Source organism: Amblyomma americanum, chromosome 5 (assembly GCF_052857255.1).
Source record: "Amblyomma americanum isolate KBUSLIRL-KWMA chromosome 5, ASM5285725v1, whole genome shotgun sequence".
Taxonomy (NCBI): Eukaryota; Metazoa; Arthropoda; class Arachnida; order Ixodida; family Ixodidae; genus Amblyomma; species Amblyomma americanum.
The window spans coordinates 105,944,256-105,969,971 of NC_135501.1; the positions used below are offsets into that span (position 1 = coordinate 105,944,256).

The window sequence follows — 25,716 nt, forward strand, 5'->3', positions numbered from 1 at the left end:
TCTCGTAACATGGTTTATTTTCGAGAAACAAGGAGCAATCTAACTCTTCGTTACAAAGGAAGCAAGAGCTGGAAACATTACAAGCTCCTTTTTGGGGCTCCGCGCTCGTTCTGCCTTTTTCCCTACCGTCCAGACAGCGGAGGTATCTGCTTTCCTCAAACTATGGCCCTTTCCCTCGGGTTCACGGAGGCCCGTCGCCCGCAGGGAGCCACCGCCATCCAAGAACAAGCGATAGATCGCTGGCTTTCTTCTCGCGAAGCGGACATAAGAAAGAAAACGAAGTCCCAACACTGCCCCGCCGAATTAACTTCGTTATTCTACGTTTTCGAAAGCTCCAAGAAGCAGAGTAATGAAAAAGGCGCCGCAAAGTCCTCCCCTTTGCCATTCATATCTCACAAGAGCAAACCTCGCCGTCGCGCCCAGGAAGCATGGCAGCGATGACTCCCGTTTTCCACAGCAGTCGTGGTTCGTTCTCTCGGACCGAAACAGCCTCTACGACTCGGGGAGTCACGGCTTTAGGTCGGTTAGAGGCAAAGGCCGAACGCAGCTACCCCAAACATTCGCGCTGCCAAGTATTCGAGAAAAGATTTAGCATTCGTGCTGTTTTCTACCAGTGCGCTTCGAACGAAGCGGCGGACGTTTCGATGGCTCGTGCTTCAGGCGGCGGCAGAGTCCTTAACCCTGTTCATGTGAGGACACTGTACGGTGTGAGTGGAGCACCCTCTTCAGGGTCCTCGTATGAGTACGTGAGCGGCCTAGAATTTATAAATACCCCCACCTCTGCCAGGATTGTTCACAGCTCAATGGTGTGTAGCCACTGACGTCAGATCGTTTTTCCCGGTGCGTTTTTCACTCTACGGACAAGCCTGTCGTAGAATCCGCCTCACCACGGTCCTCGCTCCTCTATAAACTTCTGTTTTATCCCGGATTTGGCAAAACAGTTCGGAGTTTCAGTGCGTCGCAGGAGCTTCCACAAAATTCCCCTATCCTCTGTGGCTCGTTTAAATGACACAGCGTTGTTTGAGTAAATAGTTCGCCGCATGCCTCTGCGTGACACAAATCGTCAGAACACCTCTAAGAATCATTCTGTATTCATGTCCTCAACAAGTTCAAGATGCATGTCTCGCGTCACAGCACATGTTAACAGTCCGATGTACAATTTCACAGTCCGACTATTTTCTCTCACCATAAGGGGTCCAACAACGTCCAGGCCCCCGACCTGATAGGCGTCCGCTTGGGACGTCCTGTCAGATGGAAGGAGCCCTGTTGGTGTGTCTAAACGTGACACACCATGCCGTCTACACACACCACACGATCTCAACACTTTTTCACAAACTTACGCCCCCAGGAGAGTTCAGTACTTGTCTCGTAGTTGCACAAGTCTCTTTTTGGTGCCTGGGCGAAGCAGCTGTGATTGGGCTTGGTGCACTAGCAGTGTTGTGTAGCGCTGCACAATCGGATGCCGTTCGTCAAGAATCGTTCCTGTGGAAAATATTTATCCTTCATTCCTCGGTAGGTCATTTTTGTCTGTATGGAGTGAAATCCTTCAGGGCAGTGTCGCTTGAGATGCAGCACCTTTTTCTGGGCTTTCCAGTTCCGCAGAGAATTCTGCCTCTTGTGCCAAAATTTTTCCCCATGACCGAGTTCTGCAGCAGATAAAGGCTTGAAGTCCTATCAGCACCTCGCAGATTTTCAAAAAGCAAAGTGCATGGTGGGTCTACTCGTTCTTGGCCCCTTGTCCAGTTGCGCTATTGCTCCGAAGTATGAACCAACAAGCCCGAATTTCATCGTTGAAAATCCAACCTGTTATTTCATCTACTATAGCTACAGAGCTAGATTATTGCAGCTCCGGCAACTCATCTTCGTTATCGCAGGCAGAATTTAAGACACCGGCCTTATTTTTCTGCTCAAGTTCCTCAGCCGTGAAGTCCTCTGTTTTTGCTTCAGCCGGTCATGCCTCGTCTGCACCTGTTATCCTCTGCGTCCCGCTCCAGCATAGCTCGCTGGTCTTCAGCTGAGCGCTTGTCTATCCCCTGGTAATGAGGTCAGCCTGATTAGTTTTTCCAGTGCAACATTGTCACGTCGAGGTCATTGTGATTTGTTGAATTTCCGTGACACGGTTTCTCACGAATTCCTTCCACTGCGCGGAGTTTCCTCTGACCCAGCTCTGTGGGATCGTGTAGTCGGTCCAGAGGTAAAGGATGTAAAACTTAATATCAAAAATGTATCTCACGAAAGGGCTGAGTCTCGATACGAGAAACGCTGCCAATAATTCTAGCCTTGACAGGGTGACCGTTTTTAAAGCGGCAAAATATTGTTTGAACAGCACGAAGGCAGAAGTTATTTCTGCTGAATAATGCTCTGTGCAGATATTGACCACGGCGCCGTAGGCTTTCGGGCTGGCGGCTGTGAACCCGTGCAGGGTTCGACTCGGTGGGTGTCCTTTGGCGTTCACGTCGTACCTTACTGGGATGATGATCTCATGTAGTGAACGCAATTCTTCTAACCACTTGATCCACTGCCTTAGGAGATCATCTTGAAGGGCCAAATCCCACGCGATGTTTTCTTTCCAGTTCTTCTTTCGTAGCCCTTTCGCTTTCACCGTATAGGCCTACAACGACAGTAGTCCTAGCGGGTAGTGGAGCCACGCGATCGTCTCTGGGTAAATCGCGTGGTGCTCGACTGCACCTTTGCGGAGAAAAGTTCAGTCTCTCTTCCCTTGGACCCCAACTTAAAGCTAGCCCTTTCAGCAAATATTCAGTTTGACCCAAGGGCATTTCATCGGGGACCCTAAGACAAAACAGTTCACTCATCTCTGTGCTAATTCAACCCCATTAGTGCATGCGCAATGAAGCAGCCTGAGATGTGCGACTTGCTTCACCGTATATTTTCGCTCCTTCCTCATCGTCTTGTGCGCCGCAGAGGATATAATCTACATAAATGCAGGTTTCGATTACATCTGTCGTTACCGGAAATTCATCCTTCATTGTTTCAAAGTGGTACTGAGGTGTTGCTGCCAGTACAAACGTGCTCGATGTAGTTCCGAAGGGTATTCTGGTCATTCACAAGCCATGCTGCCTTCCACGGAGCTTCACGATCCACTGGCGCTGCACTGATGCCCTCCCGCAACACTGGCGACCTTTCAATATTCAACAGTTTTAACATTCAATGCGTACTTTCTTGGTGCCGGTGTAGCTGTCATATACCCCGCGTGTGGAACTTCAAAATCCAACCTTTACCCGGTGGGCTGCATGCACTGCTCTCCTTTTACCAAATGTATGTCCTTTCAGGGAGCGCCAGCATTCATCTACAGCGTCATAAGCTTCGCGTGAAGTTTGGCGGTGATGATAGCAAGAATCAGCACAGAAAGGTAGGCTGGAAAGTCCAACTCTGTGCCGTTGTTGTTTTAATGCGCGTATTTAAGCACCGGTTCAAGCGTCGCATATTATCGTCGCTATTTTGTATTAAAGTGCACACAAATTCACCTGGTTGGCAGCGAGAGGTTATTTTCCTCTGAGTGCACAGATCTGTCGACAAACTTCTTAGGCAGTGCGAACTATCGTGATTGCCGATGTTGGCAGCTGCGTGCATTGCAATATCACACAAGACGTACCCTCAGCCAGCTGCGCAATGCCATTCCTTTACCTTCAACGTGCAGGGTCATCCATGGTTGTCAACGTCACCGTTTCAGCGCCCGGTGGCACTAACAGGGTTGATTCAACAAGGCGCACGCCTCTTCGAAATGGCGTCTTACGTAAGACGCAGTTGGAGTGAATATTACGATGTTAGGAGTGGATATTAGCAAAAAAAAGTGCCCTAAATAAATTAAAATATTGACAGCAAAGATGCAGTTTTTTTTTTCAGGTTTCCTACTTGCGATAACAAATTAAATTGCATTTTTAGAATAGAATAGAATAATAGAATAATAGTCATATTTATTTTCGCCACTGAAATACAGAGGAGCGAAAATAGGTGGCTGGAGAAAAAGCTGCTCTATCGGCAGCTTGACAGCGCTCCAGCCACCTTTACATCAGGAGCAATGGCGAGACATACAGTGCACATCTGAAACACCATTGTTATTTTTTTCCTTTTTTTTTCAAAGGCCTATCTTGCAGTACAACTGCACTTGCTAAACGAAATGGAAAACAAAAATAAAGGATTAATTTTTATACATGTGCACAACACAGAGATGATGAAATAACACTGAAAGGCAAACAGAAGGGGAAAACAGACATGAAAAACAACATCAACATGGTTCACCCGACAAAGAGGTTGGCGATGTGTCTACGCGGGATTGAAATGACATCCACGCTCTGGAAGTCGAAATAATTTAAAATGGATGGTAATGAATGTCTAATTCTTTCGGTGCCGTAGCCAGTACGCGAAAAGGGAACAAACCATGGTGGCTGGTACCGAAAAGTGTAGGATTTTGGATTTTTTTAAGGTGTGCTAAATTTAAAACTGTTTCCGATCTTCCTTGCACTGCTTTTCTGTAAGCACATAGGAGTTTGTGTGTGTAAATATTATTTGCTGTCATAACCTTGTGTTTTCGGAAAAGTGGTTGTGTATGTTCAAGCCTAGATTTGTTTTCTATTGCACGGATTGCTCTCTTCTGAAGTAATAAAAGTTTGGTAATGTTAGTTCCGCAGGTGTTTGCCCACCCTAAGGCGCAATATATATTTGTGAGTTAAATAGAGCGTTGTATAAAAGTTTCTTAATGTTACTCGGAAGTATTTGGCGACATCGGTTCAACATACCTACGACCCTGCATAGTTTCAATGAAATTCTTTTAATGTGTTCGTTCCAAATTATATTTTCAGAAAAGATTACTCCTAGTGTTTTTACATGTTTTACTGATTTTATGCAGTAGGGACCTAAGTGAATATTCTCAGGTGGTGTAATGGGGGTTCCTGGTGTGCGGAACATAATGCATATTGTTTTAGATTCATTGCAAAAGGTGTTGTGAGGAAAGCCAGGAAAAAATATTGGACAAACAGCTTGAGAGGTCTTCTACTCCTCTTTACACAAGAGCATTGACGGCCGCGCGGATCGTTCCCTGCTGCCATGAAGAACGCGCTTTATCAGTGAAAGAGCCTACAGTAGTATATGCATGCATGGACGCGTTACGATGGTCAAACCGTTAGTGCAGGTATTAAATGCTCGCATGTTTGGTTCCTTCCGACGCATAATTAGCTTGCTCCCGAAGCTGGAAAACGGCTTCGTCAAGAATCAAGCTGCTGCAGCTTACTACAGCAATAATAAAAGCAGACTACTGAAGTGTTTTAGCACACTGTCGTACCTACTTTCTAACTTAGAAAGGTATACTTGCTTCACAATAAAGTAGCTACATATCCACTTTTTAAACAAGGATTCGTCGCAAGAGATATCGATTGCAGGAATCATCAGAAATAAAATATTAGCACCTCAGTTTCTATATATAGCGTCTATCACTTCGCAAAGACGTATAAAAGCGATTATTATGTGGCCGCGATCGCACAGTAGAGGAAAATAGCCCGTAGGACCTTGCAACAACTACACGTTCAAGAGTGTTCTAACCATTCAAGAAATAATTCAACACGAGAAATGCTCAACTCAATACGTGGAAAACTGAACAGTAGTCGGCGTATTGGTTTTTGAGTGCACTTAGCCCGCCGCGGTACGAATGATCGATGTTTGTAGATGGAGCGCACTGAGTGTCCTGGCCACGATTTGCCGGCAAATTATTGAACGCGCTTTTTCGCCACTGAACCATATGCTCGGAGAACACAGGCCTAGGCAGGTTGAAAAATTTGCCTCCTCTATACGTTATTCAAATATGTGTTCATATGCTGAGGTCCTATTGACTGTGCTATTGACTGTGCTTATGCATCCAATTGACTGGTCCTACTGACTGTGCTTATGTATAAAATGGGCTTCTAATTTTGATCAAAGGTAAAAATACAGATTTTAGACTGAATTGAAACGCAAATCGCCAATAAAGGTTTGTGCAAAATCGGTGCAAAAAGCGAACGCTGTGCACTGGTCAGCGTGCTGACACATGATACCTCGTGCGGAATCTGTTGTTATTACAAAAAATTAAATTTGAGAAGCAGGAACGTACCTGGTAACCGCACTCATCGTACTCTCTTCGCAAATTGCACAACGTAGTGCAACAGTCTATCGGCATTTCACATTTCTAAGGAAGAGTAGCCTTTTTAACCCAAAGCTGAGCAGTTGTCTTGTTTTCTGTACCGAACCAACATGGAGGGCCTAGTTCTCGGAGCGCCAAGAGATGGCGCTGCGCATTTCGCATATCGTCCACTGGTCTCATGGGAAAATACGAAACATTAGAAGACGACGTCGTCTTTACCTAACTGTCATTTTGTTCTCTCTCGGTTCAGTCATCTGGCAGTCCAGTCCACGTTCGGCTCTCGAAAAGGTTAACAAGATGGTGCGTTTCACCCCAAGAACATAACACGCTGAGCAAGGTTGCCAAAATGGTGTATACTACTTCCTCCACGGGATGCTTGATGCGCGTCTTGTGTTTTCGATGAACGGCAACAGATGCTGCAGTTTAGTCTTGGCTGAAAAAATAACACATCCATCAAAAATCTACGACTGATTCTGTACCGAGTAGAAGTAATCAGCACTATTATCGCCAGGGTCCGTTTTTATTGGCTTAGGCGGGTATCTCTGCCATTCCCATTTCCGCCTTAACCTCTCCAATTCCCACTCTAGCTCCCAATATTCGTATCCTTCCCCTGCCGATCAACATGGCCTCATTCCTTTTTCTGGTCGTCGTCATCTGGCCTCTTTCGTGGCTCCTAGAGCTGCCTGTGGTTACACCCTATACCAACCCCACCTCCCTGCACCTGAAAACTACAACAGCGGGCCGTACTTGCGCCCGCCGGACGCATTGTCCCTCGGTGTCCTCGCCATTGCGCACGCCCTCCAGTCACTTGCCCTCTTTCCCTCTCTCCCAGAGTACACAGTCTATTCAGACAATTTTGCCGCTATCTGCCACATACAGAGCCACACCCTGACCCCTTCACTCCCCCCTTCGCTTTCTATCATCACCTGGCTCGACTGGCTTGGCGCTGAAAGGGAATAAGAACAGCGACGTACAGTCGCCTAGGCGGTTGACCTGCTTGGTCTGTATTTTATGGCCGAATAAATGTCTACTTCTACTAATACTTGAAATGTAATTGCTCCCGTGGTCGTTTTAGTGACAGCTGCAATTTTACGTCTCGAGCTTATCCGGCATTCCTACACCCAACACAAAATTGTGATACAACACCGTTTGTTCCACGGTGAACAAGTTGCCTAAAACAACTGATTACACTGCACGTACAAGAATTTGACAAGGCTGGTTTTAGACAGATGCGCAATACTGTTTTTCCATTCTAGAATTTTCCAAAAAAATATTTGAGAAAGCGCTTGCCGGATCTCAAGTGTGAAGGAAATTTTGAACAATCAGCCACAAATGATGCGCTAAAATGGAATAATTTGTTTCATTAATCGGTGGGTTCTCTCATGGCGTGCTGTTATTCACTGTTGCCGAACGTAAGAATTGATATATTAGCCCAGGTTTTCGACGTATTACAAGTTATATTTGCCTGGTAGATCAAATGACCATGCTCATTCTTTTAATTGTCATAGTTAATTTATTATTCATTTATTAAAATGCCTAAATTAAATAGCTTTGAAATCGGAAATATGAACCCTTCAGATTTCTATGGGTTTCCTACGGTTCTATATTTATGCATGACTGTATAAAATGTAATATACTTTCTATTCATTGTCTTTTGTATGTATTATTTTTCTCTAGGACTGACAACCTGTGCGTGTCTAAAATTCATTGCTTGCGTTTTCAACTTATTACTTGGTCGTGAAACTTGTTCGTGAATGTGTCACAGTACACTATGTATTCCGTGCTTTTCCAAGCTGCTGCATGTAAAGGAGGCCAAGGGCCTTTCAATCTGCGTACGAAAACCCTTTCTCTCGGCCTCCTGTATTATTTGTAATAGGAATCAATAAAGAAAGAAGGAAGAGATGCTCGTGTTGAGGTAAGAGTGTGTCGCAAAGCTCATGCTTGCCCTGGCCTTTCTTTAAGTTTCCCGTCTTGGGCGCAGCCTATTCAAGGAAGCACATGGACGCGGGTCTGCTAAAGGCAAACTAAACAAGAACTACATTATAAAGGCAAGCTCCACAAGGAACCTGTGGGCTGCGTACTAACTAAACACGAAACAGAAGTCGATGAAAAACAAAGCGCAACTAAGCGAACTAGAGAAAACAGTGCCTGGGTTTCAACGTCGCTAAACCGAGTAGACGTGCGAAAGCATTTATTCAGCCTGTTGCCGAAACGCTTTGAGGAAGAGTCCTTACAGTTGCGCCGCCACCTGAGTGGCGGATGTGTCAACAGCAGCGTCTTCGGAGTCTCGTACTGGGCGAAGTAAGCGCATGGCGCCACGGAGGCCTAGGAGCCGCACGCGCAGTTTTGGTGGCATGTACTGAGCGATTCGACAAGGCCGCGCAAGCTGTCGTCATTGCGAAACGCGTGCGCTGGCGGCACACGTCCGCGGCAGCATTTACCAGCACGTCCAGCAACCAGCTCACGTCACGCTGGTCGCCCTCAAGGTCAGGCTTCACACAATTTTCTTGGCTGGGTAGGGCTTTGTTAAGGAGGGCTTTCAATCTAAATCTTCAAGCAACGAAGCAAAGCACACGCTTGCCAAGGAGCGGGAGGAAAAACGTTTATTAAGAGCATAAATGCTGGGTGGGTTCAGTAGGAGAACCCATTGGTCGCCATCATAATCTGGGCCCTCTCAATCAACAATTTCTGGTCGAGGGTACTGTGGCTATGAAAAGTGTCCTCCCAGCAGCCATATGTCGGATCGGGATTGCTGTACAAGTCTGGGTTTTGTTGACATTCCCAACCTGTGCGAAACAGTGTGCCAGCTGCTCCACGAAGAGGCAGGACGAATCGTATGTGTCTGGATGCCATTTACTGCTTAAGTAGAGATTGGGCAGAGTATTAGCGCGTAGTATCCTGATTATATGCTCTTCAAATATGCTAACGGTTTTGTGAGGTATATGATATTTCCTTCTTGTGACCTTTTAGTACTACGTAATTTGTGCATAGCTTAGTAAGGGTGGGAGGTTATCAACTGTGGCAGAGAGAGGTTGCGTGCCAGATGCTTGGAGGAGAGCTCTCCCAGCTCTTTTGGCCGCCTCATTGCCCGTCGTTGAAAGGTGTCCTGGCGTCCAGAAGATCTGGACTTTCGAGGGATTAGACGTTTCCAAAATTTCCCAACACGGAGCGCCAACGCGAACCCTGCGGTGGCTGCGTACCACTGCTTGTGAGTCGGACATAACCGTTGCTTCGATGTTCTTTGATATCGCTAGAGTGATAGCTGCTTCTTCCGCCGATGTAGCATCCAACGCATGTATAAGGCTGCTTGTGATTATATCCCTCCCGGCCCCGGGGTGAAATTGTTGCAATTGCTGCGACCCCTTTAACGGGCCCAGCTGCATCGACATCGACATAGATCGTGTCCTTGCTTCCACCCCAATGCTTAGCGAGGTATTTAGCTCTGACTAGTCTGCGTCCTCAGTTGTGGTCCTCATCCATGCGCTATGATACGGGGTGAGTCGGGATGTGTGATCTCATCTGCATGGGCATGTCGATTTTGTAGGCAATAGGCAACTTTCTGGAGTGGACTGATTCTCAACTTCTGTAATACTTTCCGGCCAGGCTGAGATCCTAAAAGTCTGACAGTTTGATTGACCGGTGGGCCTCTAATACTTCCTCGATTGAGTTGTGGATCCCCAGCTGTAGTAAGCGCTTAGTGAATGTGCATAAAGGGAGTCCCAGCGCCGTCTTAACTGGGCTGCGAATAATAACATCCAGTTGGTCTTCCTCCTTTTTTGCAAGCCTCAAGTGCAGGGTGGCGTAGATCACCTTAGAGAGAATGAAAGCCTGAACTAAATTTAGGGCTTCGTTCTCGCTTAGCCTGTTTCTTTTCTTGATTACCCGGCGAAGTAGATATTTGCTTGGAGTACACCTTGAGCTGCCTGACTGTTGTGGTGTTAGTATTGCCGCTGACTTGACTGCTTCAAGGATATTCATCTCTCTTTTGGTCGAATCGCTCATATTCTGCATCCTAATAGCGACAGGGCAGTGGACGGTAAGAGTGCCTCAATCTGTTTCTTGCCACGGTCGATCAGGAGTAACTCGGATTTCTCAGGACAGCACGCTTCACCATGCCTCGCCGCATGCTGACACAAGACGCTCGCTGCTTCCTGAAGGCGGTCTTCAATTTTCTTGGGCTTCATTACCGCTGCAACAGCAGATCGTAATGTCATGCGTATATTGCGTGCTCAATGTTTTGGATGCTGTCTAGCTTTTCTGTTAGACCTCGCGTAGCCAGGTTGAAGAGGAGCGGAGACAAGACAGCTCCCTGCGGAGCACCCTTGAAATTTAGATTGAACGAAAAGGAGGTCTGTCCACCGATACTTATTGACGCTTTCCTAATGGAGAGGAAATCTCTTATGTAATTTTAAGTACTCTCGCCACAGTTCACTCCATTAAACTTCTGCAGTATTCCCTGGTGGGTGACATTGTCAAATGCTCCCTTTAAATCGAGCGCAAGGATGGCATTGACCTGACATCTGGCGGGCTTTTCCATGATCTCCTCTCTCATACGAAGAAGATATCCTGTGCAGATAGCTTTTATCTACAGCCGTACTGCGTTTATTGGAGGATATTTCTCAGGAGTCTCTCCAGTCGGGCGTTCACGACCCTTTCGAACAGTTTACCCAGGCTTGACGTGAGGGAGATCGGTCATAGACGGTACTATAGCCGCTCTCCAGGAGTCGGGGACTTGACCCTTGTTCCGGTGCAGGGGGTGGTGTTCTTACGCATGACTTCAATCGCCGCCATAAGGAGACGAAACCAGGGAAACGAAACGGCGTTTTTCTACAAAAGCCACCTGCAACAAAGGCCCGCGAGTTCCGCCTAATGTACTGATGCCGCATATTAACCTTGGAAAAGCTTCATAACCAAATACACTAAGTGAAGGACTCTTTCGTGCTCCAATAAACACAGCGCTTTTACGAGCGAGTGGTGACTGTGGGCAAACTGGAGTGTTCAGGATACGGACCACGCCCAGCGAGGACCCGACGTATAACACTACATGCGACGGGGACGGGGCAACTGATGTGTGAAAAAGAAAAGACGGTGTGAGGAAGCATTCGAACCGAGGTTGGCTGGAAAAAAGGGGGGGTCGAATGATATCGATGCTTGGTTGTCGCACCCTGTGTAGTAATAATGTCCTTTGCCACCAAACCAGTTCCTGGCCCCCGTGTATGGAATAGGTGCCCAATTGAAGAAAGCGATGGAAAGAAAAATGATAGGTGTAACGTTAAGAGACCGGAAACGGGCAGAGTGGGTGAGGAAACGAACGCGGGTTAATGACATCCTAGTCGAAATCAAGGGGAAGAAATGGACTCGGGCAGGGCATGTGATGCGAAGGCAAGACAACCGCTGGTCCTTAGGGGTAACGGAGTGGATTCCAAGAGAAGGCAAGCGTAGCAGGGGGCGGCAGAAAGTTAGGTGGGCAGATGAGATTAAGAAGTTCGCAGGCATAAGGTGGGCGCAGCTGGCAAAGGACTAGGTTAATTGGAGAGACATGGCACAGGCCTTTTCCCTGCATTGGGTGCAGTCAGGCTCATGATGATGATGATGATGAAAGTCAGCCCACGTTCATACGCGCATCTCCCACTGAATCATGTCTCTCCCGTGATCTATTCGCTTTCTTTTCAAGGCGTAGCTTTAGCGTTAGCGCGCCGTTCGTTTTGATCGCCTTTCTTTGCTAGGATGACGCGGCGGCAGGAAAGACACGCACCAGGCAGATTGCTTGGAGGAAGCCTGTGCGTGCTACGAATGTGAAGCCATCAAGACACGTGGCCAGCCAGCAAGACTCCGGCCTGGATGTGGCTTGTCGAGCTGGGTGACGGCGGCACCGAAGATGCGCGGCCCAAGCTCACCGGCATCCCAGACACAACGGCGCCCCCGCAGCCAGCGTCTGCAGCCCCTAGATACTGCTTGCAAGCAGACCTTGCCACTCCTTAGATAAGCCATCGCTTTAAGCTGCCACGCTGAGGATGACCCACCGCTTTCTGCCGACCGAACAAACTATTTCTTTGTCCGTGAAACCCGATCTCTGTATCTCGTCTGCTTCTTCCCTATTGCTTCGTCCAGTCGCATAACGTTGCGCACATTTGTGTAGCTTTCTTCGTGATTACACCATTATTATTCATCTGTTAATTTCATCACACCCTGCCTGTTATGTGGTCTAAGCAACTTTGCAACCCCCCGATTCTCTACGCTTCGCTCCCTTGCCTTTTGGAAAGCATGTTGTTACCGATAAGCTCTGTTCGTGTCAGTTTTTTGGGACAGTAGAGTTTTGTTGTCCATTGTGTCGTTACGCCCCATGCCTTCGGACGCGGCCACTGCCACCAGTTAGAAGTCCAGATCTACTACATCCTCACGTGCAGCGTGGTAGCCTGTCGCTCCAACTACTACAAACATATGGAGGCTGCAAGGGTTGGTAGGTTGGCCCGATGAATTATGGGAATGAGCGTTCTTCCGGTAGCCTGAACAATTTCCTCGCTGAAACGCTCCCGGCACTTTCTTCTGGTTGGCTCGGCATGACATCGTGACAATAGTTTTTTCGGCGCCTCTCGCAGCCTTGCTTTTTTCTGCCACAGCTCATTTCCGCCACTACAGGAAGTACCAAACTGACCCGGCTCTTATCAGCGATCGGCTACTGCATCAGCGTAGTCCCTGTGTTATTTCTTGGGGCTAGTTTTGGCTATTAGATCTTATGAGTGCTAAGTAGTCGCCACAGCTGAAAGTGGTTATGGTTGTGGCGCTCGGCTGCTGACCCGAAAGACGGGTTCGATCCCGGTCGCGGCAGTCTAATTTGGATAGAGGCGATATTTAGAGTCCCGTGTGCTGTGCGATGTCATTGCACGGTAAAAACCCCAGGTGGTCTAAATTTCAGGAGCCCTCCACTGCGGCGTCCATCGTATCCTGCGTTTGGACGTTAAACTCCCATAAAACTAGATTTGCAACAAAGAGAAATAACTCGAATGGTAATAGTGCTGACTGAGAAGGCGAGGGTGAGGCAAAATGAAGAAATAAGAGTGAGGAAGCACTAGGAAATTTTACAAGATGAGGTTCAGTGTGAGGAAGAGCCAAAATTTAAGTAGTTACGATGTGAGGAGGAAAAGAAAATTGAGCGCGTTTGTCTACATCTGCGTAGACCTACTTCCAAAATTTAGGGGTAGTTTGGAATATTGAGGGTGGCCCAACTTCGAATTGCTATCGCATTTTCTTCTTCAAGAATGCTCTAATAAGGCCCCAAGTTTTTTAACGTTATTTTGTTGTGCCTTATTTATTGTAACAAATTCCATACTTTAGAAAAACATATCAACGCTTACGCAATACGTCGATGAAACTTTAGAAACACTGACGTTATTAAGACGGTTTTAAGGCTTGAGTTAAAAAAATAAATACTATTATTATAACGTTTCGGTGCTACTTAAGACACCGTTTTTCAAAATATAGGTGCTGGGCAGTCTGTCTTTTAAGACTTGTTTTTTCGTTGACACTCAGTTCTTGGGGTTGAAAGAATGTTTACGCACCCAAGTGGTGCTTATTATCGGTCATCTGTGTTAGTCCAAGGCTCATGCACCCGTCAGTGCATTACGCCGTGCATAAGGGCAAGTTTCAGAACTACATTTGAATTCTAGCTTGTGCAGCTCAAGCATATAAGCCAAAAATTTATGCCGATGTCCAGAAGGCTTTAGCCCATTCATAAACACTCTGTTCAATGAACACGTAACGCAGCCACAACTGCTTTCGGTTTATCGCTTTACATGGCGTGTGGTTGCTCTAGGAGCGAATCAACAATATTTCTAAGAACTTTGTGCGTTAACGAATGCTCTTATAACTAGCCATTTTTTAAGCGTATGGTTGCACCCTGCCAAAATCCGTCCAACGGGCTCTACGCGTCGGGTGTTGCAATGATTGTGGTCGTTGAGATACTCAGGTAACTCCTAACCATTACAAGTCCTTCTGGGACACCAACTTTAAAATCATCGATGGCACTGCGGGGCACTGCTGCACCCTCGGCTATCCTGACTCTTGTCCGTACAGACCAATTAATGAGAACTCGTGGGGGCTACGGTGCATTTTGGGAGAAGCGGTCTATAACTTAAGTTACCGCTTGATGAATCCCTTGCTTATTAGTTTTATGACCAGATGGCACGTTCATTACTCAGTAGTAGTGCTGCAGTGTTCTTGATCGTGGAAATCTGAGGCCCCATAGACTGTTGGCAATATCTCGTAATTGCGTATAATAATACTTAATGACAACGCTAAGTTTGCGGAGGTAAAAATAAATCCGATGGATGCCGATTTCCAGTGAAACCTGGATAAATTGCGCGGCAAATTTCTGCACTGGAACGCTCGATAAGCTTAGTTCTCTTCGCGCTTGTTTCTGTTTTTTCACTCTTCCTTACTTCCAACCGCACTCGCAGATTATCGGCCACGAATTGATGCATGCCTACGACGTGGACTCCATTATATATGACTCCCATTATCGAAGACTCTACCTCGAAAACACGCCGGCGATGCAGCTGTACACAGCGAAGGTCCTTTGCATGCGTGCTTCTTATTTAAAGGTAAGAGATCTCGTGAAATGTTCTACGTCGTATAATTACAAAGATTTTGTTCTTATTGTTCACAGAAACTAGAAGCAACAAGAATTTTCTGGCCAAAGAAGTAGTCATATTTACCGTTCCACACAGAAAAGTCAACACAATTGCCGGTTCATTTGACAATCTACCGCACTTGGATGAAATGGCGATATATTTCTTTATGAATAATTTTGTTTTGAAATGATTTGTGAACGCTCCTCCCTGCGTCTTAGGCACCGGAAATTAAAGTCACGCCGCTCGCTGTAGGAACGCGCCAATTACGCCGGTTACCTACATAAAGCGTCCCACTGGATGCACAATGACAAAGGGCAACGACGGCGTTTGACACACTTAACTAGGAATTTTTGTCACCGTGAACCCCATCTTGAGAAGGAAACTTCGGAATATAGTGCGAAAAAGTGGCGGAGGTGGTCCTTGTTAGTCTAGTGACACCTTCGACGAACTCTAGCCGCAGCCGCTCCGAAACCAGTGCAATGCATGGTGGCCAAGAGGGCAGAGGCGAACGGTATACTGAAGCCTTTTGAACACTGCCGCAGTTTAACGAAGGTAAAGTTTTCAGCATGAAAGAAACATTGTGCATCTGTGTTTTTTAACGAGGAAGCTATAACAGACAGGATGCAGCAGCAGGATGGCTATGAGTAGCATCGTGATCACACCAGTGTGCGTGTGACTTATCGCCTGGTTGTCCACGTCCTGTTGTTGTCGTCACGATTTTCTTGTTTACCAACAGCAAAATCTAAACAAAATAAATCGTCAAAAAATACGGCTGATGCACTAAACTGTCGTGCAAGCCAGCTTGGCTTCGTCTTGCATATTGTTGGGCTACTATACCTCCTCACATGTTAGATTGAGCTCTCTGGTGGCACTGTGTCTCGGATTACTGCTACTGGCGGCAACGAATTTTTCGTCGCCTGCGCCCGCAGTGAGAACTTCGTAAATATTGTCTCCGTTCCCATTTACCGCGCCAGGAGGACTAATAGTTTAACTCAGAAGTACTTGTATTTGGGCGTGTTGGTTCATATCTTTTCAGGAGGACACAGGGGCGCAACAAAAACACACGGACATAGAAGTAGACAGGGACGAGCGCTCGTCCCTGTCTACTTCTATGTCCGTGTGTTCTTGTTGCGCCCCTGTGCCCTCCTGAGAAAATAATAGTTTAACGTTTTGTTTGCCCAAAATTCGTGACAGCTCAGCTTTCGATTTCCCTTCACCCCAGGAAGTCTAGGTTCAATTCACGTACAGAATCAGTCTGAAACAAACCACGTCAGAGACAGACCGCCGCAGAACTTGCATGTTATGGCCAGTGTATATCGCAACTTCACGCATAAGTGCGATTCTATCGTGGTAGTCAAACAATGAAGCCAAGAGCCGCTTGTACTGCATGTCGAGATGGCAGTCCAGGAAGGTGCTCAACGACGACAAGACCATTCTGCAACCGAGATCTCAGTATGCAAAGCGAAGTGTTAAGTGATAGGAAACAAACTTCGAAATCTACAAAAATTTCGCCAAGAGGCAGTCTTATGCCTTTTAATAAGAGCTATTGAACGTCGAGGGGTGACTTGCTTCAGTTTCATGGCGACACACAAGTCTTGAGAAGGTCGCTGATGGGCACTTACGTACATGTATATAATGTACCTGTGAAAAAGTTTGGCGCTTTACCGGGAAGCCAGGTCTTCTACTTTTTTAATATAAAATAAGATAAACACAATTTGCAGTAGCATTTGAAATGTAATACAAAAACCACAGGAAGGTTACCAGTGTGTAAAGCAGATGTTCGAACGTTAGCTGTGGTGTGAAAGCAAGGCATTAAGTCGGGCAACTGGCTGAAGATGCTTGTAAACATCGCTTTCGGAATGTAGGTTGCGAACCGACTGCCTTCCGCACCCGAAGCGGAGGGTCAAGCCACAATTCTACCAGACACCTCATACCCTCCCTCCCTGTCCCTCGTCTTCCCTAAATGTGCAGAGGAAATTTCACTCCATCGACTTTTCAACCTGTCGCTTACCACCCGCTCCCTCTCCCCATTCTCCACCTTCTGTTTTTCTCTGCTCTCAGAACACTGGACAGGGTGATTCCCTTTTGTGAACTTTGAGATCCACGGCGTATTAGGCAGCCGTATATATGGCTGCGCTTGGGTGGATGGATATGAGTCATTATTCCCTTACTGCAAATCTACTCTACCTCAATACTGTCCCGATTTCGAGTTGATCAATTCGCTTTCGCCCTACCACAAGCCTGCCGTCCCGGTTAGCTCAGTTGGTAGTGCGACAGCTCCGGTGAAGCGCTCGTCCCGGGTTCGAAGCCCGCAGGAGGAGGAATTTTTTTTAACTACGAAGTTTCTGAGAAAGCTGTATAGCTTTCCTTTGTAGCCGTATGACTGCTTCTGGGTGGACGCCAATCAGTGATTACGCCCTTAGTAGAAATATACTCCGCCTTGCGGGTTTCCCTGACTTATTAGAAGGAATTTCGTGCAGCAGGCGCCGATGATTGCACGAAACTGTGGAATGAAGTAAAGAGCGCTACCATTCTAAACTGTGCCAATGTATTTCCCCTATTGAATGGTATTGTTGATGTCAGCCAGAGTGTGTTGACTGCATGGCAAAACCTTTTTCCATCCTTCATTGCATCAGTATAGGCGCTCATGGAAAATGAAGTCAATGTATTGTTCTTACATTGATGCGCTGTAAACTCTATAATATAATGCAGGAAAGTGTTATCTCGGAGTGTCTACTCTTAAAGAATGGAACAAGAGCCAGAAGGGCTACGTTACTTCCTTTTTGATTTTCGCGGCCCTCTCTGCTGATTTCAAGGTCACCACATCTCGAAAAGGTCGAGAATGTTACAGAACAGCATTTATTTCTCAACGCTACACGTTAATGCTACTTCGAAGTACTGAGAGAGCTAATTCTCTTTTGCGGCATTTGAACAGCACCTGAACACATTGTGGCCAGGTGGCATCTTTCTGAAGGCTGTATTCAGCATGCAGGCAGTTAGGTGGGAAAGGGTTTCTATTATCAGAACAATGAACATGCATCCTAACGTTTAATAGCAATGAAGCATGCGTGTCTACCGTCGACGCAGCCCCTATGCAAAACTGCCTGTGAATATCTAACAGTTTTTTAGAAAGCGTAGCATGCTTCCGTGTTGGTTGCTGTGTCTAGTATGGGCTACAACGACAAAAATAAACGTCGCAAATATAGTCGTACTTCAAAAGAAGATCATGCGACATATTGCTAACATTGATTATCTGTCTCCCAAACGAAGTGCTTTTATAAGCTACAACATAATTAGTGCCCAATATATGTATCCGTATCGCCTGCTCCGCTCTTTTTACTTTTCCACTGTAGCTTTCTAAGATTTTTTGATGAATTTAGGATCTCTAAAAAGAAAACATGTTACAATATCCACATGTTAGGATAATGTTTGGCACCGCCCGAATTTTCCAAATAATTATAAAGTTCAGTCATAACAGCATAATCTGCCATTTATTCTAATTGGGCATATATGTGTGATGAGTAACAGCGTAAAAAAACTGAGAATGTATTTTCTATCCAATGAACGAATGGTTATGAGTGTTTGCCTTTTCTTTTTGCAAGTGCTGCTTTTCATGAACATGAATGTATTCTATTTTTCTTTATATTCTGTCAGCTTAACTTCTTTTGTTGGTATTGTGATGTGGTCACAACTATAGGTACAGTTATTGTAGACCCAATTTGAAATCATATGCTGTTTATTTATTAATTTAATTGCAATTCAGCTACTGTATAGTTCATTGTTGTTAGCATTTCTTGATGTCAATTAATATGGACACTACCTGTTGTTGTAAACCACTACTGCCTTGTAGAAGGAGTCATGGGTCTAGTCAAGCTGTCTAGACAGCTTTTAGCTCTTGACCCTTTGCAGGATCCATTATTTCTGGAAAAATAAAGAATTGAATCATTTGAATTGAATTAAATCACCTTCGTTTCTTTACCGCGCTTCCCCGTGAAGTTACATATAATCCTATAATAAATATCTACACTGCTGTGATGCTGTGATAAAATGGGAATGGTTAGACATGGTTTCCTTGCAAAGAAAGGAAGACTGATTTGAAACCTTAAAACGTTTTCGAGTGTGGAGCAAGCTTGCCCGGAGCAATTATTGCTTGCGACTATTGAAATTGGTTGGGTAAAAAGTTGAAATGAGGACAACTGCTTTTAACTCAACCATGGAGTTGTTTGCTAGTGCCTTTCTGCGCAACGTCAGAATTTATAATACATCAATGAAACTTTTTTGTAGAAGGACCGGTTTTAATATGATGGTCGTAACTTTCACCGCGAGTAATGTGGCTGCATTATAGGTTTTGTACTTTTAGGCGTATATCTTCTTTCACAAAGCAGAGTACTACAGCACACTTCACTGTCTGGAATTTGTTCTTATTATTCAGAACTTCAAATTTTGTCCTTATTTAGTCCCAAATCTCAACTGTTATTGGACATCAGTTCCAATCAACTAACTGCTTGTGCTGTTTGAAGGGCTTATGTGCAAAGAGAATTATAAATACTGATATTTTCTTCTGTAAATGTAGACGAGACACCTGGTCGAGAAATCTGTGCCCGTAGTTTTGTGTTCGTTTCTTGCCGCTTGCCCTCATATTATTGGTGAAGACTTATGTTTCCTCGATATAACGCAATCAACCTGCAGGAACATTTGTCTATAGAGGAGATATGCCTGTTACTATTGTTACAGGACAGAAAACATCCATTCGTTCAGTGACCCGTAGCCGAGCCCTACAGCAAGGCGTAGGTCTAATATAGAATGGTATCCCCGTCTCTTACGTAATTATTTACTTTCGCATATCGGCGCCTAATATTTGCCGGTTCTAGAGTTTCTACTTTCCTGACTGTAGTCGCAGAGCCTTAACTGTGGCTTGGCCTTCCGGCGAAAAAACTGTAAGCGAGCCTTCCTACTCTGCCTCTGCCCGTCCATGAGAGACCACATTTTCAGCTACCTCTTGCTCCGCCCCCCACCTAACCACAATATACGACGACTCGACGACAGCGATCAACTATGAGGTTCACACAAACGCTTGAAATTAAAGGGAATGCAGAGTTGGGAATAAAATTGACGAAGGCAGCATTATGGCAGGCGAACAGATCAGCTTGGGTTAGGGAGTAAGATTCGTATAAAAATGATCTAGCTGTAATCAACAAGAGCAAATGGACGTGGAAAGTATATGCAATGCGGAGAATGCCTAACTGATTTTCGGTTGGGGTAACAAAGAGGAGTCCAAGAGCAGGGAGATTGCAAGAGTAGGCTGGCACTGCAGATAGTCAAGAGCGGCATCAGATGAGGAGACGTCTGAAAAAAGGGCAACGGCCCATGGTGCAGGCTTAGGCTATTGGCACAGCAATGGGAGGAGGATTTCTCGTCCAGAAAACCTTGCTGGGCAAATAGTAATAAAAAACTTCACACTCCCCTTTGTGCCCGCACAAACAGTAAAAGCCTTGAGCTGATCGGTTCAATTCTCCCCATCCAGCACCTCTGCAATGACACATTCTTATGAGGCTGTGGCAGAACAAGATTTTGGGCGTCCCTTTCATCAAAAGAAAGCGTTTGAAAGGGCCCTGCAGTCTAATGTGCTCGCCGATAGCTCATACATCGTATCATTCTCACTTTCAGGTAGAATCAGCGTCACGGGCCAGGACGATAAATGAAGTTACCGACTCGGAAGGCTTCGCCGATTTCACCGGGGTCCGTCTGGCGTACGACGCGTACCGGAGGCTTCCGAGCGTCGAGCGCGAGACGGTGCTGCCAGACGTCGGACTCAGCGCAGAGCAGGCGTTCTTCGTGGCACACTGCCTGAAGTGGTGCACCGCTGACAAAGGAAACCACAAGCGACGACTTAAAGGACGATATTGGCACGGCCGCTCACGCTGCATCGTTCCGCTGATGCACATGCCGGAGTTTGCCGAGGCATTTTCCTGCGCAGCTGGCGACTTCATGAACCCCCAAGATAGATGCCGCTTCTGGTAGAGCGGCAAGGCTGCAATGCACTGGGAAACGGCCGAACGCTCATTACATACTAAACAATTCTTATGCTAAACTGCTATAGAGGCAAAAACTATTATCGAAAATTAGCAATTTCTTCCGATGAGGTCCATTTTAATATTTTACCTTAACGTATTGCTCAGTTCTGCGTGCATTTTTAAACCTCAAAGACAGGTTGCCTGCTTCTTTATATATATGTATGACATGCGATGCAGACTTTACAACCTTTCCTTTCAGTGCTGGATCTAATGTTTAGTTATGCATTAACCAATGTATAAATCTGCTACAATAAGCTATTAGGATGATATAAGATAGCTCAAGTCGGACCTGGGTGTTGTTTGTAATGTAAGTATTAAATACTACTGCATTTGGTGGAATACTTCTAGAGAGCGGGTGTTGAATTTTCGACCCGAAAGTTCCCATTTATTTCGTTTAATTTCGCAGGGCCGTCTACGCGAAACTACTTCCTAGTGGAATGCCGCTATTTCTTTTGGTTTTTCTATGAATTTCATGGTTTCATAGTTACTTCGCTGGTACAATGGTGTCTTCAGAGGCAGAAAACACTTTGGAATCCCATAGCGAGTCTCTATGAGGACCGACAGAAGACTCGGGCTTAATGATATCCCGCCACTGCTGAAGTCCACCACTGCGCCACACAGTTTTAAAAAGTCAAAACCCAGGATGATGTCGTGCATAGAGGGAGGGAGCACTGTGAAGTCATTTCTGAAGACGTGGCCATCGATCGCTACATTTACATAACAAATACCAACCGGAATCAATCAGCGTCCCCCTACACCACAAAATATGATAGCACTATCCTAAACGAGCATTACTTTAGGACCGAAGCGTTTCTTGAAATCCAAACTCATCATCGACACTCTGGCACCAGTATCACTAAGGCCGTAACGCAAACACCATCCACTAACACTTACAGGCTGTTCCTTAACATAACGACGGGCTGAGGAATTGGGAATATCGATGACCCTGCGACCGCACCTTCATCAGCCGCACCCGCTAGTTTCCAAGTGGTGGTGAAGGGCGGCGAAGTGAAGGCGATCGTCGGGAGCGGTGAGCGGTGGGTGCTAGGCTCCGGTCAGAGGCGAGGCAGGATAGTCTTTCCGTAATAGTGCGTCGCGGTAGGATTCCTGAGCAGATGGGAAGGTCGGGTCATGAACTCCCGCACTGAAACTTGGCCGATGATTCGACCATTGGCACTGGTATCGTGAACTCTAGCTCCGCGGCGGCAGAATCGGGATATGTGTCCACCGTTATACCACAACGCTAAAAATTGGGTCGCGAGTACGCTCGGGATAGCAGTCCTCGTAAACAAGGTCGGTGCACCCATCAAAGTCCAGCCGCTGGTGACGCTGCGGTGGAGGTGGTGCGCTGTAGTAGGAACGTGTGAGCACAGCAGGGTCGTAGGAGTCATGGCAAGGTTAACAGGGAGGTGTGTTTATGGTAGAAAGCTTTCATAAGGGACTTCACTACGGCACACACGACACTGATGCAGGGAGTGTTCATCACGAACGATTCGTCAAATCGGATCAGGAAGATTCGCAGGCTCATGGGAATCCACGCTGGCGACAGCGGTGACATAGGCAAACGGCCGAACTTCGGGGTAATGTGACGGAGTTTAAGAGCTTCAAACGTGCTGCAATATTTTATTAAGTCCGTGCGAGAGTACCAGTTGTCTTTGCTTGTCAGAAAACTTTATATGTCCTCCGTGATGCCCTTGAGTGGATGGCCAACTCGGTCTTCTTCGGGAATCTGTGGATTCACCATTTTGGGGAGTTTCAGTACGTCTTCAATCTACGTCGTGCACGTCTCACCAGGCACTTGCGCTTGCTGCGGCTAAGTCTGCTCTGCGCATTTCCGTTTTGCAGCGGTATCCCCCAACAAGTGGCGAATATTTTCCATGAAGCGCTTCCAGCTCGTTACGTAACTGCTATCGCAGGACAGTGGCCCATCTCTTGATCGCAGCACCGCTGCGCCAGGAATGGCATGACGACCCTCAGAAATGTATGAATGTTTAGACCAGATCAACCAATTCTCCATATATGGGCTTCCATTCATTTAAAACATCGTGTCTCGCTGTTAAGGCTGAACTTAAGTATCGCCTCCAATTTTCACTACTTTATTTTCCCCGTATTACGGAAATGGGCAAACATGTTCAGAATAGACCACGGCCAAAAGCTAAGGAAAAAAGATTTTCGGGGCACTTTGCCAATCTAAAGGGCGCCGAGGCGAAAGCCTTTGGCCTTGCCGACAGCAATTCTAGCTTCGCAGGTTCCCATTTCAATGGCACTCCCACACCTTGCCACACTTTCGATCTATTCGACGTTGTTGGCGCTTGCGGTCTGCTGCTCTGGCCTCGTTCTTCTGTCCTTCTCTGGCTTCTCTGGTGGTGGTACGCAGGTGGCGCTACCAGCGCGCGCCGTTACCATGACGACCTCGGGTCTGACGTCGCCCTCTCCCGTCGCTATATCGACGTCCGCGCTATATCGACGCATTTTGGTGTTTTCTTTGTTTTTTTTCGGTGTGATTGGCTACAAATAAATAATCAATCTACTGTCATCAAACCTGGCATTGGAGTTAAATTACGTCCTCTCTATTTGATGCTATCTTTCGTTTTCAGCTATCCTGATTAATTGCCGCGTTATTCATGGAAGACAGCGTTACACCGGACGCGCGAGTATGACCCATTAAAGGCTTTCGCAATGATATCTTGAAGATGCCTGTGTCCTACATAAAAGCCATGTAAACAAACGCATACATACAGCGGTGGGAAGTCGCATACAAGCACACTAGTAGCAATTATAATATTTACAGTAGGAAATATTCATACACACAGGAAGGGCTTTGAAACTCGCTAAAACAATGACTGTCAAACAAAATGCTCATGAAAGTTACACACTGGTGGCTTGATGACATACGGGGAAAGGACACCGATACGCATGTAAACTACAACATTTAGTAGTGTAGTGAACATTTTTTACAAAGTACAATTTGAAATCATGTGGTCAGAGGTTATACTTGCTAAGCTGGATTGGTTCGTACATACTTGGAACATTAGGTGTAAGGAAATTAATTGTTTGTTTGCCATAATTTTTTGTTGTGCTTAGAAGTGTTCATTTCTCAATAGATAAGGTTTAACCATAACTTTCTATGGACTTTAACATTGCGATATTAAGCAAAAAATTACAAATCGGTGGTAAAGAATATTTGAGGTAGTATAACAGCCGATACTCGAGAAAAACATTTAGAGGAATTACTTCACATTGAGTAAACAATTCAGCTGTGTGGGCAGTAAAACTGGCGCCAGAGATGATCCTTCTTCCTTTTGAAGAATTACAATTTTCTGGAGATTAGTTTTAGATGTGGTTGCCCAAACTAGGTGGTATTAATTAATTTGCGATTGGAAAAGGGCGTGAAAAATGATTCGCTTTACACAGGGAAGAAATTCAGGTCAGTACCGAGCAAAACAAAAAAAACAAAGGAAGGAGTTATTTCCTTACTAAGACAAGTTGCGTGCGCCGTCCAAGTCATACAGACGTCAAATACTACAAGCGATTTGAAGCGGTCCACGACTTCTGTTTTGTGGTTCCCAAGTTGAAGTTCATGGCTTAAGTTAATTTTGAAGTTTTTCATGGGAAGCGATGCTTAAAATAATCGTGCTGATTTATTAATTTTTTAAGTGTTAAGTTATTGTTACAAATAAAACACCGTCGCAAAGTTTTAACCTAGTTCTAGTGCTTGCCGGGCATACTGCAGACGGTTGTTGGGCAGCTAGAGGCCTTATTAGGTTCGAGAGCGCAAAAACTGCATCCCCAGAATTGGCTTACAGCTTAAAGTTTGTCGTTAAAGCAAGGTCAGTCATAGCGAGACGCAACGACACCAGCAGTTACCTGCAAATGAGCCCAGCAGAACCGCTACGACTGCTTATTCGGCTGAAGCGGGCGACTCTCCCTTCGAAAGGCGGAGCCATGTTTTCCTGTTAAGAACGCGAAAGGCGGAGCACTAGATTCTGAAAATTGCATACGTGCGCTAATGCTTTTCCCCTTTCAGTGCTGCGCATGCGCACATGGACGCGCTATTCTTCTAATCACCCAATCACGTAAATACCGCTGCACTTAATCTCTCTGATAATGCTGAACACGTCACCTTCGCTAAGAGTCGCGGTTGGAGGACCAACACAAAGAAATCGTATCAAAACAAAAGCATCTCCCGTTTCAGCTGCACTGGCTCGTCAATCATAAACAGAAATATCACACTGTCCGCATGTATGGGTGCAAATCAAGCCCCCATGTACACTGCTTGTGCTCCGTGTGCAAAACCTTTGGATAATTTTTCTCTGGCCCTTCAGAAGAAACCTGTGCATCCTACTTATAAAAATGCCGTAACTACTGCCGCTTGTTTCCTCCTGAATCGAGGTACAAGATAGGTAGGAAACAAGAGTGTAAAGGCCGCACACTCGGCAAGTGTGAACTCGTCACGAACATCGTGAAGAATTAAGACAGCATACGCTTGAATAGTCGTTCTCAATCTAGCTGCTGTGTTTGACCCTTTGCTCTTCTAGTGACTTGTTGGAATGTGCGGTCGAATTTTTATTTCAACTGCAAAACGCTGCCATGAAGTAATAACCGAGCGTGCCCTTATACAACGTGTGACAAAGCAGGATGTTTATGACTTGAAGGCATTCATGTAATAGAAGCATATACAAGCGCGTTTTCGCTTGTTTTCTGTCCATGTTTCCAATCAACAATGCACACCTGTTTGAAAAACTCTTCCTGATGGAAAGAGGAAGTTCAAGCCATCCCGGCCAGCCGCAACAAGCCATGGTACTTTGAGTTCGGATTCGCAGCAAGGCTCTTTGAGTCACCAAACTCTATCACCTTGCCTCCGTCCATCACCAAGATCCTG

At 46.0% G+C, this 25,716-nt stretch overlaps 2 protein-coding genes across 2 annotated transcripts in view; one reads left to right on the top strand and one right to left on the bottom strand.

Annotated features, from left to right (window-relative positions):
- The window catches only part of LOC144134898 (neprilysin-like), a 48,090-nt gene extending 27,077 nt beyond the window's left edge, over positions 1–21,013 (top strand). The window contains exons 10-11 of the mRNA XM_077667706.1: positions 14,587–14,730; positions 20,428–21,013. Coding sequence (XP_077523832.1) covers positions 14,587–14,730; positions 20,428–20,781 — 498 coding nt within the window. The 3' untranslated portion in view covers positions 20,782–21,013. The remainder of the gene's footprint in view (positions 1–14,586; positions 14,731–20,427) is intronic.
- A 4,588-nt stretch (positions 21,014–25,601) lies between these two features.
- LOC144134085 (multidrug resistance-associated protein 1-like) overlaps positions 25,602–25,716 on the bottom strand; it is a 54,165-nt gene continuing 54,050 nt past the window's right edge. The window contains exon 20 of the mRNA XM_077667071.1: positions 25,602–25,713. Within this exon, the coding sequence (XP_077523197.1) occupies positions 25,602–25,713 (112 nt within the window). The remainder of the gene's footprint in view (positions 25,714–25,716) is intronic.